At 47.4% G+C, this 14,534-nt stretch overlaps 1 protein-coding gene across 1 annotated transcript in view; it reads left to right on the top strand.

Moving 5' to 3' along the window:
- Positions 1–3,370: 3,370 nt before the first annotated feature.
- The window catches only part of LOC306753013 (prospero homeobox protein 1-like), a gene marked incomplete at both ends in the record, with an annotated part of 27,157 nt that continues 15,993 nt past the window's right edge, over positions 3,371–14,534 (top strand). Inside the window, 4 exons of the mRNA XM_079236845.1 lie at positions 3,371–3,721; positions 3,845–4,453; positions 4,704–5,945; positions 10,240–10,347. Of these exons, the coding sequence (XP_079092971.1) occupies positions 3,371–3,721; positions 3,845–4,453; positions 4,704–5,945; positions 10,240–10,347 (2,310 nt within the window). The remainder of the gene's footprint in view (positions 3,722–3,844; positions 4,454–4,703; positions 5,946–10,239; positions 10,348–14,534) is intronic.

Below are 14,534 nucleotides of genomic sequence, written 5' to 3'. Positions count from 1 at the left end.
CTCTGGTGTTCGCCCTTTCTTTCTTCGACGGAGCGACTTGGAGAAGCGAGAGAGAAGTAAGTGGAACCCCGTATGATTTATGGCCGTTATGATTGTGTTTCGCGGCTCGTAGGTATTATGTGAGTGTGTGTGAGTGTGTGTGAGTGTGATTTGTCCGTCCGTGTTCGCGGTAACTTAACTTCGAGCACACGGCCCATCCTCGTCACACATCGCGGAGGGTTTCGGTGAATTTGGGGATTATTTGTTCCGCTCGTGTTGACTTTACGCGCTTCTGTGTCAGACTGCGTGGGTTCTAAACGAGACGGGACTGCGTGGACTCGAAGCTCTCATTGAAGTGTGTTTTAAATTAAAATGAGCTTTCTGTCCACTGCTCGCTGCTTCACTTTGGTTGCCAGTTTTGCGGGTGTTGAGTTCGGTTCACGCACCTGCCGTTGCTTTGGGATTTCGTGCTTTTTCTTCAATTTATTATCGTCAGGAAATATCAAAATGTATTTTAAAACCGTCTTCTTATATTCTGAATCCCACTTTAAAGCAACACGAGGAGCGACATCCTCTTGTTTCAAAGTGTCATTGTGCTTATCCGTAATTTAACTTAACATCAAACACAACCAGAGGAACTACTTTAACACAACTTTACAGCTTTACAGTGACAGCATGAACGGGTGTGTCTGCAGCGGGTTCCGGTCACTCTCTCCCCCCGCTGTCGAGTCTTTATTGCGGACTAAGTGCGCGCACCGCGCGGTGCGTAAAGCTCTGCGTTCACACTGAAGTTATCAAGAATAACCAAAGGGAAGTGCAATGTGTGTAAATTACGACAACCTCGAACACGAAGTTTCATTTCTGAAAATCATTTTTATCCTTGTTTTCCTTTTTTTTCTTCTCATTTTAAGATTTGGATGAAAGTCTCAAACATGGAGATGAAGTCTCGGGTGAAGTGACTTTTCACACGCTTGTATATGGAAATAAGACATTTACAGTTGACTCTACTTCCCATTTCAGTTCTCAATTGCAGAGCAAAGTTAGTGCTCTTCAAATGCAGATTAGAACCAAAGTTTCTGTCAAGATAGAGAAACCACACACACTCACACACACTCTCACACACTCACACACACTCTCACATCTCCTTTCAGTGCTCACCTTCAAACATGAATGCAACAGTTGCTGAACTTCTTGTCTATTTAAACACCTTGCATTGCTGCTTGGGGTTCCAGGAGTATTTATGAGCCAAGTAATATGTCCACATGCACCCTCAATTTGACCTCAGACGCACGTTTCAATAACCAGGTTTTCAAGCTCTTTGGACCCCTAATCTAGACTGTTTGTCTCTCACTCTCTCTCTACCTCCTCTCTCTGTGTGTGTGTGTGTGTGTGTGTGTGTGTGTGTGTGTGTGTGTGTGTGCCAGACCTCTGCCCAGAGGAACCAATCCTACGCAAACAGATAGTATGCATGTCCTGCCTGTGTGAGTGTATCTGGGTCACTGCCGGCCACTGTGCCGAGGAGCTGAGTGTTTTTGTCCTTTCCTGAGCGCGTCTCTCGTCTCCCAACGCTGACACTCAGAGTCACATTCAAACTCACCCTTCTCCCCTGTTTGGACACTAACTCTTTTGGTTAATGGCCCTGCAGGAACACAACGGGGTCTTTACTCGCGTCCCTGCTTCAGAGCGTATGTGTGCTCGAAGCACGTTGAACACATTTGAACAGTGGAATGAAAACTGGACACGGCTCTGCCAAACTGTTGTAGGAAGCAGCTTTGACATATTTCCCTAGACCTGACCCTGAAATCGCTTGCAAAACAGATGCAAACATGTAACATGGAAAACGCTGCGGGTGTGCATGTGTGTCCCGGGCACCAGAGCGAACACGTATCCACTTCCAACATGCACCGCTTTGGAAATGGCCACGGCTTATTTCTGGTGACGCTTTTTAGACATTTTAGAGATAGCTCTTTGAAAACAACGGATCTCTAAATGAACGAGGAAAGCAGCCCGCGCAGTAAATTCTGACTTTTTATTTCTTTAAGATATCAGGTTGAGGTGGTGACGGTCAGGATATCCTGCACTTTCTGTTCTTTTTGTAATTTATTTGAAGTATCTGTCAAATAAATCAAATTATTGTGAAGCCAGCTCTCTTATTTTAGGTGTTTTAGGAGCATCATAAGAGAAACCTAACCTTTATGCAGTGCTTTCCCGGCCACTATAGGTGTACCTTTCTACATTCGTCAAATGAATAGATACGATATAATCACTCACGACAGAAAAAGAAACCGAGCTTTGAATGTGGGGTATGTGGAGAACTCGGTGAAACCCTCCAAGTGGCAGCAATTATAAGAATATACATTTTCTCGTTGAAATAAAATACCCAAAGTTCATTCACATACAAATTCCCTGATATTAGAAATGTCAGTGAAGCACCTATTTCTTTAAAATGATGTGAAAAAGGAAATGAACACACACACACACACACACACACACACACACACACACACACACACACACACACACACATACAAATATGCTTTTTCTTTTTACTTCAGAGTGGTGTTAAATTCCTCTGACATTAAGAGAGAGCCTGTCGATTCCTCACAAGATGTAGAAATCAAGGTTACCTCTCAGGGGACGAGGAGGAAATGGGAAATGATTTTGGTTATTAAAGGCAGGTGTTACTTCTCTGTGGGAATATCTCCTTGAACTATTTTAAAAAGTGCTTCTTTCTCACAGCGCTTCCCTCGGCTTTTGGTCCAGAAATGCGCTGAAATGTGTAATTGTATGAATTTGGTGATGGATAAAAGTGGCTGCTCCATTCGCTCCATTCGCTCCAGTCGCTCCAGTCGGGCATGTTGCTGCTGTCGAGCAGCTCGACGTGCGTGTGACGGTCCACAGGGGATGGTTTTATATATGAATTAACATCTGCTGTGTTTGATCGTTAAAATAGTCAAATGTGATATTGATTTAGTTGAGAAAACATTGAATGTCTTTTTACATGTGGAGATTTCATTCTAAGAAATAATTCTGACATTTAAAAAAAACACTGAACACTAAAGACAGAGTATTTTAATTCATCTTGTGTGTGTTTAGCTATTTTAAATGTTTCTTTCTGCACAGATTTGCTAGTTTCAAAATGAAGGCATGAAACATAGCTTCCATTTGCAATGATTGGGTTTCTCTCTGACTGAAAAACTATAACAAAAAATTCCCCAAATTAAAAAGACCTCATTTGGCACATGCAAACTATCTAAATGCTTCTTTCCAGCTGATGCTCAAATATTGAATTCATAGCAAGTTGTGTTTTTTCTCCGTTTGTGTGTGAACAGGTAACTCACCCTGCGTGTCTCGAGGACCCCCGGTCATGTCCGTTTAGCTGCCCTGCGTGATGCCTGATCATGACAGCACCGCCCTCCTAAGCAGACAGACCAAGCGCCGACGTGTCGACATCGGGGTGAAAAGAACCGTGGCTAGCGCGTTATTCGGCCACGCCAGGGAGACCCTGTTTGAAAGCATGAACCAATCACACGGCCCGAACCAGGACGGAGACTGCTCGCTGGTCGGCCACGGACACGGCGGCGCCAACGGCGACGGAGAGAAGTCCAATGTTTTGAGGAAGTTGCTGAAGAGGGCCAACTCGTACGAGGACGCCATAATGCCGTTCCCTGGTGCGACCATCATCTCCCAGCTGCTGAAGAACAACATGGGGAAGAATGGAGGCAGTGACTCGGGCTTCCAGGTAAACACAAACACGCAGGTGGCGGTGAAGCGTGGAGTCCATTAACCTAATTTCCAACCAACTAAACACATAGTCCTCAATGCTCATCCATGGTCAAATACTGTGTTTAATTCCGTGTCACAGGGGAGTGGCGCTCTGTCCAGCGGCGGCTCCGAGATCCACGCCGAGGACGCCTGCAGCAACTCGTCCCGCGACCGGGACAGCCCGTCCGACTGCCTCTCTCCCGGCCCTCCTCTCGCCCCGCCGCCCTCCTCCTCCTCCTCCTCCTTCGGGCGACCGCCGCCTCCCTCGAGCCTCAACCCCCACGCTGCCTCTCAGCCGCTCTCCCTCTCCACCTTCGACTTGGACCGGCTGTCGGACGAGCACCTCCGCGCCAAGCGCGCCCGCGTGGAAAACATCATCCGCGGCATGAGCCACTCGCCGCTGGTCCGGCCCAACGGCGACCACAACCAAGAAAGCCACCGCGAGAACGAGAACTGCAGCAACGGCAGCAACGGCCACCGGCGAGACGGCGGCGGCCACAGCCACAGACGGAGCGACGGCCCTTCCTCCCTCCTGAGCTCCCCGGGCTCTCGGGGCGGCGTGGGCGCCGCTGGCGAGGTTTACAGGGAGAACAAGAGGAAGCAGCGCCTGCCGCAGCAGCAGCACAGCTTCACCCAGCTCGTGTGCTCCCGGCAGGAGCAGAGACAGGAAGAGAGGCGGCAGCTCAAGCTGCAGCTGGAGGACATGCAGGTTGGTAGAAGAAGACATCAAGGACACAACATAAGGAACAGTGAAACAATAAGAACCCAGGATTTCAGGAAAGAAAGTGGCACAGATTCAAGGAATACCTGCATGCTATCCTTTTCCTTGAATCTGTTCCTAGAGCTGATTAAAAAAGGCTTTCATGTCTGTCCACCAAGTGGGTTTCATAGAATCTCAGTAGTAATTTTAATGGTAGCAGTAAATTCTTCTCTAACACTCTCTGCCCTCTGTTATTCAGAAACAGCTGCGTCAGCTGCAGGAGAAGTTCTACCAGATCTACGACTCGGAGACGGAGGAAGAGGAAGACAGCGGCGAAGGCGGAGAGGCCGACCGCGGCGGAGAACGAGAGGAGGACGGCAACCTGTCCGAGGACAGCATCCGCTCCGACGGCCTGGAGGAGCGGCACCGAGAGCGAGGGCGGCGCGGCAACGACGACCTGTCCGAGCTGGACCCGGGCCTGTTCCTGGACCGGGCCCGGGCCCTCCTCCGGGAGCAGGCCCTGATCGACGGAGAGATGGAGGACGACGTGGACGGCAGGGGGCAGGTGGAGAGGAACGTGGAGCGGGTGATGAAGAGGAGAGAGAGGGGAGGAGGAGGGCGGCAGTTAGCGGAGACGCTGAAGCAGGAGCTGAACTGCGCCGTGTCGCAGGTCGTCGACACCGTCGTCAAGGGCTTCTCCTCGCCCAAGCAGGCCGTCGGCCACCACCACGGCTGCCACAGCAGCACGCCGGCGGCGCCCTCCTCTTCCTCCAACTCGTCCTCTTCCTGTCCTCCCCCTTTCGGCGCCCTCCCCTCCCTCACCCCGGACTCGCGCTTCGGCGGCGGCGGCGGCGCCCTGGCCCTCAGTATGAACGGCGACGGCAGCCCGACCCCGAACTACCACGCCTCCAGCCAGCGGCTGCACTGCTTCGGCGACGTCATCGTGCCGAGCCCGCTGGACTCGTTCGGCGGTTTGAGCGGCGGTTTGAGCGGCAGGCTGAGCGGCTTGCCGACGCCCCACGACCAGACGGAGGCCCTGCCGCTGGTGGTGCGCAAGAGCGGCGGAGGAGGCGGAGGAGAGAACGCTAACCCCTCTCTTCCTCCTCCTCCTCTTCCCCACCACCACTCCCTCCACCCCTCCCCTCTCTCGGCCTCGCTCGGGTTCAGCCCTCCATCCTTTCGCCACCCGTTCCCTCTCCCCCTCATGGGCTACCCCTTTCAGAGCCCCCTTTCACACGGAGGTGGAGGCGGCTACCCTCCAGGGCCCAAGGACCATCATCGGTCCTCCCCCGATTCTATGGACATGACCCGGGAAGCCGTCAGCCTCAGAACCAAGATGGCCTCCCTCGGAGGCGGCCATCTCAGCCACCACCACCACCACCACCACAGGCAGAGCTCCCCGGGCCAGCATGGACCAGAGGGGCTGTCCCTGTCCCTCATCAAGTCCGAGTGCGGGGACCTGCAGGACATGGCCGACATGTCGGCTTACTCGGGCAGCACCGTATCCTTATCACCGTACAGGTGTGTGTGTGTGTGTGTGAGTGTGTGTGTGTGTTTGTGTTTTATTGTGCTTGAAGCCGTTTTAGTTCAGGGTTAGGTTCAGGTAAGACTAATATTAAGATTCGTTAAACTTTTAAACACTATTTCCTTTTTCTTTTTTTTAAATCACAGTCATAAAATCTGCTAGAAAAATATACTTAAGATTAATATATAATACCTACCAGTAGACCTGGACAACATAACTTGAAATATGCATTAAAAATGTTTCAGAACCTTTATCACGCTATGATATTTCTGTGCTCATGTCGGGTCATGTGACTGCTCCATCTATAACTAATTAAATACAGCTTTACATATATATGGAATAAGCATGCAGTTTGTAATTGGGACACATTGGTATTGCTGAGGATTAGGATGAGCATGTCTAACGCTGTGACATATAATATTATATCATTATTGGAAGAATAGAGAACGTCCCTACACTTCTGTTTGTGTTCTTGGAAAAAGTTTAAAATCGGCTGTGATTTGATCGAAGAGCCGAGACATCCCGGAGGCAGCAGACGCTAGTCACACATAGTCTTTAATTAATATCAATGAATCTGCATTAATTGTGTCTGACCGTCTTGTTTCCTCGCTGAGTGGGAGATGAAACGAGCCGCGACGGGTCTTACAAGAGGGGGGAAGACTAAACAGGTCGCGCGCCGCTCTCTCAAGCTCTTTTAAGCCTGTGCAGCAGGTTGTGGTGTTTAAAGGTGCTGAGAAAGCTCTTCAACACACACACACACACACACACACACACACACACACACACACACACAGTCAGAGACACTCTTGTGCTGTTAGGTTCTCTTTCATCACAAAGACTTTGTACATAAACGCTCAAAGCAAATCATATTTCACTGTGTGTGTGTGTGTGTGTGTGTGTGTGTGTGTGTGTGTGTGTGTGTGTGTGTGTGTGTGTGTGTGTGTGTGTGTGTAGGGGGTGGGAGCTCAAAGCTAATCATATTTCAAAGAGCACAAGAGGAACAGGTGAATGCTTGGCCTTAATGATGGACGCTTTCTAAGCGTGTGTGTGGGCAGACGTAAGGAGAAGTGTAATATTGTAATATCTAAAACGTTTCCAGCCGCTCGCCTCCCTGTCCGTCTTCTCCCATTCGCTTTCATTTGTTGGCCTTCGTTTGCAGTTGCTCGGCAGCTGTGTGTGCTTTGCTACCTTTCACAGCGCACACACACACACACACACACACACACACACGTGCACATTTCATGGCATGTGCATGTGGACAGGTGTTTGCAGGTAGTTGTTTATCTTTTCGTCCCTAACCTTTCATATGGAGAGGGCTTCTCCCGGCCACTACACAACGCACACACTTTGGATCAACACACACACACACACACACACACACGTGCACGCTTGAAGAACAAAGTGAAAAGAAAAATAAGACTTTGAACCTGACGAACAGGAGCTCCTTGCAGCTGCGACGGGGCCGTGATCACAGTGTCGTCTTCAAAGCCAATTTAGATGTCGCTTTAATTAAAAAGGAAATATTTGACACGTCTCTTGATCCTGCTGAGCCGTTTCATTCCAAAATGCTTTTCCATTCATTTGGAAGGAGAAACAAGTCTTTGAAATTGGACATTAGTATTTCAAAAGATATTGACCACCTTCAACCCGCTCTTTTTCATTTTGTAGGTAAACACATCGAAAATTGTTTGGTGTTTTATTTTCATTTTAATAACGGCAATCCTCCAGCTTGAGTTCATTATTTTCCACTATTCAGTCAATTTATTCATTCATATTTATTTATTTTACTTATATGCTCCAATGTTCATCCAACAAAAAAAATATTTTCTTTGATTTCTACCTTTGTAAATTAAATAACTTTTCCTTTTGGACTGCTGGTCCGGGAAAGTGCACAACTTTTTAAAATATTTTATGGACTTAAATGAATTCTCCATTAATTGAAAAGATTACCAAGTTGCACGCTTTACTGTTGAATTAAATGAATTGCATTCGTACGACATTGTCACCTGTTTGAGTGTGAAACCGTTCAGTTCATGGATCTGATATTTAAATCATAAGGAAGCGCATTGAACTCATTTATGTCATGAGGTGCAATTAAATAAATTAAAATGTATCCACTAAAACACACAGAACCAGTTCAGAGACCAGCACAATTATCAAATGTTGTTTTATTACATATTTTATGTTACATTTTAGCTCACTAATAAGAAGTTGATATTCTCCAAAAGCCACATTTTGCTTGTAATTCAACAGCTTCTCTCCGTTCCCTCTCGGGCTTCATCCTCGCTCCGTCTCTTCCTCGAGGTGAAGCACCCGTGGGTGATTTACATGGTTGTGATGAAATGGTGACGGCATTGTCGGTGTATTTAAGAAAGCCTGGCAGTTAGGTTAAGGTGCTTTGCATCGATCGTAGTTCACCTGAGAGGCACTCACACACACACACACACACACACACACACACACACACACACACACACACACACTCTCAGGTCTGTGTATCTTTAATCCTTTGTACGGAGCTGAGCAGATGTCCCCCATTCATTTATGAATTTATCCCCCCTCCCTCTCTTCCCCTCCAAACCCACCCCCCAATCACACACACACACACACACACACACACACACACACACACCTGGCAGCAAGGTCAAGTTACAGCTGATACAGTGAGTCCTGCACAAAACCCACAGACACATTCACAGATGAGCACCAGGATGAACAAAACACACAGCGACAGGAGAGGAGAGCGCGAAAAAGAAGCTGCGCTGTTTATTCACTGACTCACTTTAGCTACTGTTACACACACACACACACACACACACACACACACACATACACACACACACACACACTCACAGACACAGACGTCATTTGCTCTTTGTCATTATGATCCTGCCGAAAACAGTTTACTGAGTCACGCCGGTGCGTTTGTTCGTGTGTGTGTGTGTGTGTGTGTGTGTGTGTGTGTGTGTGTGTCCACAGTAAACAGGACAAAGTGAACACAATGTGTTGTTGTGTATTGTGTGACCCAGACACAGAGGTAGTGGCAGGTTGCTATGCATGTTAACGAGGGGATGGTGTTGTTGACGTCCCTGCTGCTGAATGAATGATGGATCTCAGGCTTCTCTTACTGAGGCATCTGGAACGCGTCCGATTGGTCTTTGGTTTCGGGATCAGACACATTTTATAAGTTTCCTCTTCGTTGTGTTTGAGGACCACACCCTGCTCCCTCCAGCTAGTAGGCACAGTTGCACTTTATGAAATATTTTGGGGCTGATTAAAAAAGCGATTTGGACATACAATAAAATAAAAAAAAGGCAAACTAAAATTCTAAATCTCTCCTCTGCTTCCTGCCCTGAAGCTGCTCCCTCTCTCTCTTTCTGTACACTTCCGTTCCCCCGATTGCTGATGCCCCTCTCTCCCTCTCTCCAGCCATATAGGGCCCCTGGGGTTTGTGTGTGTGTGTGTGTGTGTGTGTGTGTGTGTGTGTGTGTGTGTGTGTCTGTGTGCTAATTGACCTTGCAGGGGGTTCCATTGATTGCCTCATCTTCTCTGATAGATTATAGGGCTGTTAATGTGGTGGGGAAATGGCAGCGTGGTGGGGCACAGCTGTTGTCACACACACACACACACACACACACACACACACACACACACACTGCACCTCCACAATCATTATATTCCTCGTCGAGGCAGTGGGATCGACGATGCGGCTGCAGGAGTGAATGTGGGATTTGATCCAAAGCCAGCCGGTGCTCGGCTTTCCTCTTTGCTTCGGGTGCTAATCGTGGACCAGAGGATGTTATTGGTTCTCTAGAGCACGAACAGAGGTGCCGTCGCCCCGTTTCCTGGAGTGGTCACTCAGAACGTAGAAAAGTCCAACATCCCCCCGTCTCTGGCACTAACCGCTCTGCGGTCACAGAATCTTATCGGCACAGCGACACACTCACGTCTGCACCGGCTCCTGCTTTTTAATAATTAATGAGGAAGAAAAGGGAAGTGACCACAGCTCCTGTAGTTCTCTACCCGTCTACAACGTGCTCCCATTTGGCTTCACGACCTTTTGTGGAACCCGGCAACGGAAAGCTCCGTCTTAAACGAGGTCCACGTTAAATACAGTTTTGTGTCCGTTCCACGCGACGGGATTGGTCGAGACGATTGCCGCATAGTTTGGGTGGTCGGTGCGTAAAGGCCTCTGAATAAAGATGTGCGTTTGGGTTCTCTGGTAGAAATGTTCCTCATGAGGTTGAAGGCTCCTTGACCCGCGCTCCAGATCCAGGAGGGCTTGTCTCCCAACCACCTGAAGAAGGCCAAGCTGATGTTCTTCTACACCCGCTACCCGTCCTCCAACATGCTCAAAATATTCTTCTCAGACGTCAAGGTAAGACCTTTTTATTCTTCCTGGTGTTTCTCTCCTATTTACTCTCTTGTCTCAACCTTTCATCAATGTTCTCTCCTCTTTCTACTTCACTTAATCTGTTACTGTCCTGTTTCTGTTTGGTTTTCATCCTGAACACGAGGTCATTGTTTCCCAAGAGGAGAGGAAAGTTGTTACTTAGCAAAGACTAGCAGCAAATCAATGGACGCAACTTTTTTTAAGGGTTAAAAGAAAACTGACCGACAGATCTGTGTGATAGGATTTTGCTTAAGTCGCTGTTAGATAATTAAAAGTAGAAATATTAAAGGTCATGTGTGCACCGCGGTTACAAACGATGGGAATTCAACGGCATCTTTAGGATCAGAGCTCAGAAATCAGGGACAGATGGAGCGGACGAGCTGTAAACAGGTATGCGTCTTTGTGTGAAGCATTCGGGACGTCTAGATGCGCTCATGTTTAGTTACTGATCGAATTACTCTCCAATTTACCCTGACCAGATATTCTCACTCGTCTTGTTTGTGATTTTCATGCATTTTGTTGTCTGATATTATTCCGTTTTGTGTGTTATTCCGTTACACTGTATGTGTGTGTGTGTGTGTGTGTGTGTGTGTGTGTGTGTGTGTGTGTGTGTGAGAGAGACCCTCTAGGGCAGATGGGTGCTCCAGTCTGTCACTTCTTTGTAGCATAATTAGAGTTTCTGGCCTTAATCGGTCTGGGGGCTGGAGGGGGGGTCGTTAACGCCCACTTTCCCTCTCTCTCTCCCACACACACACACACACACACACACACACACACACACACACCCCGACCTCAACCTCCATCTCCCTTTCACCCAAAACACACACATGCAACAACGCTTTCACTCTCACTCGCCGGTGTAAAATGAGAAGTTGAACACCGAAACGAGATAAAGGATAACGAACGTGACGGATGGGGGGATGAAGAGAGGAAGAGAGGAAGAGAGGAAGAGAGGTAGAGAGGAAGAGAGGAAGAGAGGAAGAGAGGAAGCGAGGTAGAGAGGAAGAGAGAAAGAGAGGAAGAGAGGTAGAGAGGAAGAGAGGAAGAGAGGAAGAGAGGTAGAGAGGAAGAGAGGTAGAGAGGAAGAGAGGAAGGGGACGAAGTCAGATAAACAAATTAGTGAGGAGGAAAAAGGAGACCACGGGAAAGTGTGTGTGTGTGTGTGTGTGTGTGTGTGTGTGTGTGTGTGTGTGTGTGTGTGTGTGTGTTGGGGTGGGAGGAACATGACAGCGGGAGCGAGGGGAGGGGCGGACAAACAAATGGAGGGATGACAACAGAACAACAGCTTTGAAACAAAGGCGCTGGTTGTGTGGTTGTTTACAGGCTGCTCCGCTTGTTAAAGGAGCATACGGCTGCTCCACGGATTCAGGACGCTGTATTCAAATGAGCAGCCACACACACACACACACACACACACACACACACACCAGCTGCCCTTATATCTGCGGTGACCACTTCCTCGTGGCAGTGCCCACATCCTCATGGGCTGCCATGGCAACAACCGGGTTGCTAGGCAAACACAAGGTTGCTAAGCTTACCTGCTCCCAGTTCACGCCAGTCCGGTGGAAATGGATACCAGCAGCAGCCAGACCTCGCTTCACTGGCGTGAGGCAATGGAAAGGGGAGAAATGATCAAAGATATGGACAAACCAAGAGGCGTGACAACTTTTTCGGCTCTTTTAAAAAAAGGCCCGTTGCCGGAAATTATAATTGAATTAATTTAAGGACTTGTTGGATCGTTGGATGAATCTGAGATCAAATCTAGACCTTCGAGGTTTACAATAATTGATTCGTTCCATGAAACATCCTCTTCAGGCTGAGTTAGGATAATAAACACACCCTGGAAGTATAATAATGAATAATAAATGCATCGTGAAGACGTTTGTGTCTGGATGAATACATGAAGCTGACGGACACACGGGATGGAAGTCCAAATGAGAGACTGAATATCTCCCAAGATTAATAGTGATTTTAAACTCTTTTGTGGGGACATTGATAATTTCCCGTAATCAGCTTACTTATCGCATCTAAGTCTCACTTTCAATTATCCGAGTAAATATGATTAACATTTCTGTGGCCAAATAAACTGACGGCTTTTAATTTGGAGAATTGAAATGAATTAGAACTAATGAGTTCATGCGTAGGCTCATTTTGGAGATTGATATTAGCTTTAAAAAAATGATTCTAATCTCAAATCTGTATGTTTATCTCCAAACTGATCTAATCTCCCTCATCTCCACAAACATGGTTTAGATGAGGAGATGCTTGCAGGGCTTTGGCCCCGGCCTTCGCTCGGCAGATGGACGGCATTACGGAAGAGATCTGGAACCGGCATTTATGTTTCCACTGGAATGTAGTCTTTTATTTTGAAAAACCAGATTCACGTCTTCAATTAGTTTTGCCCCTTTTTCTCCACACATCTACAAGTTCAGTCTCATTTCCAGCCGCGACGCGTCGTTAACGTTGTAATCATTAAGATGAGCAGTAATTTAATACGGCAATTAGATGGACTTAAATACTGTAACGATGATTTACATGCATGCATCATTTCCTGTGAACCCCTCGTGCGTAAGAAGGCAATTTGACTCCAGCATGGGGAGGAAAACAATAATGCAAATACTTTGAAAGGCCTGTTGTTGGAGAAATGCAGGCAAATACATTCAATTTAAATACAAAGTACAACTTTAAAGGATACGACCGATACAATATTATGTCTTTTTTGAACTGAACAAAACCAGAAACTCCTCATTAGTCGTCTGTCTCTCAGTACTTCACACCTTCGCTCACTTATCTCCTAAAACAGCTGGACGATGGCGGTAAAATGCATTCCTCGGGGAGGTGGGACTACTTTCAGAGGCGGAAGGATACCTTTATTGAGTTTTTACAGCAGCAGGATGGTGTGTGTGTGATTGACTCAGAGTAAACTACAGTGTGTGTGTTCATTATAAGGAATGAGTGTCAGCTTGTGGCTCACTGATGTGTTTTTGCTAGTTTGTAGAAAACAATAGAAGTCTATGGCGAAGAGGAAGAAGATCAATCAGCCTAACAATACCTGAGGATCAGTTGTTCATAAAAAGAATATATTTACTCTACAGTCTTATCCTTTGAGAAAAGTCCAGTTTATTATTACTCACATTTTATGCAAATGCTTTACATGCAAATTTAGTTTTAATTGAGTCGTAATCCCAGTTAATCCATCAATTCTATCCGTGGGAGGAACTCCGCAGATATAATTTCGCTTAATAAAAAAAAAATGAATCATGGATAATCCTATTTGTGATGAACGAGGCTGTTCTTTTCAAGGCTTTGGTAGTAGTGTGTGTCTGTGTGTGTCTGTGTGTGTGGACTTGTTTCATTGTCCCATTGCATTCATTGCATTCATCATTACCATATTCAAAAAATCCGGGTCACTGTCTCTTTCTCTTTTTCTTTCTCACCCTCTCTCTTGCTCCTCCTCCCCCCCTCCTTCCCAGGGAACAATAAGTAGCATGTGTTAGGAGGATCAGGCAGATTCCCTGTGAGGGAATTAGAGCCCTGAATGGCTTCCCCTAATTGGACTTGAATGGACTTTGTCTCTGGGAAACTGGTTCTTAAAGATGAGCCTCCCGCACACAATGGCCGCCTCGCTCGCTGTGGGAAGTGGGTTGAGCTGACGACTGCTTTAAGCACAGATGAGCGGGCGTACACATAAACACACACGGGATCTTAATTGCGGAGTGACAGCTCTTGCCTTCTGACCAGACACTCATACGGGTTGTCACGAGGCGCTCCGGCCTCCGCCGTCCCGTCTTGAGAGAGTCAGCGAGAGTAATTAGGACCTCGTTAAGACTGGAGGAGGAAGGATTAATTAGACGCTGGGTGGCTCGGGAGCTCCTTCCGACTCACACACACTCTCACTCACGCTGCCGGCTGAGGGCTTTTTCTTTCTTACATAAGCTAACACACACAGTGACACATTTATCATGTAGAGCCCTGAAGACTCGCCTTGAGAGGCTGAGATGACGTCTCAGCAGGAATCAATTAGCGACCGACCCGCCTCGTCAATTAAAGCTACACAGCCAATTCTGTTGCCACATCGGGACGCGAACCAGCAGCAGCTCGTGTACTGGTTCAGATGCAACTGAACTTCAGCAATTACCATGTTGAAGGGTTGATGACACGTTTAAATCTGT

This window comes from Taurulus bubalis (assembly GCF_910589615.1).
Source record: "Taurulus bubalis genome assembly, chromosome: 21".
Lineage (NCBI taxonomy): Eukaryota > Metazoa > Chordata > Actinopteri > Perciformes > Cottidae > Taurulus > Taurulus bubalis.
Note: the sequence above shows the minus strand (reverse complement) of the source record. Positions and strands in the feature narration are given on the sequence as shown.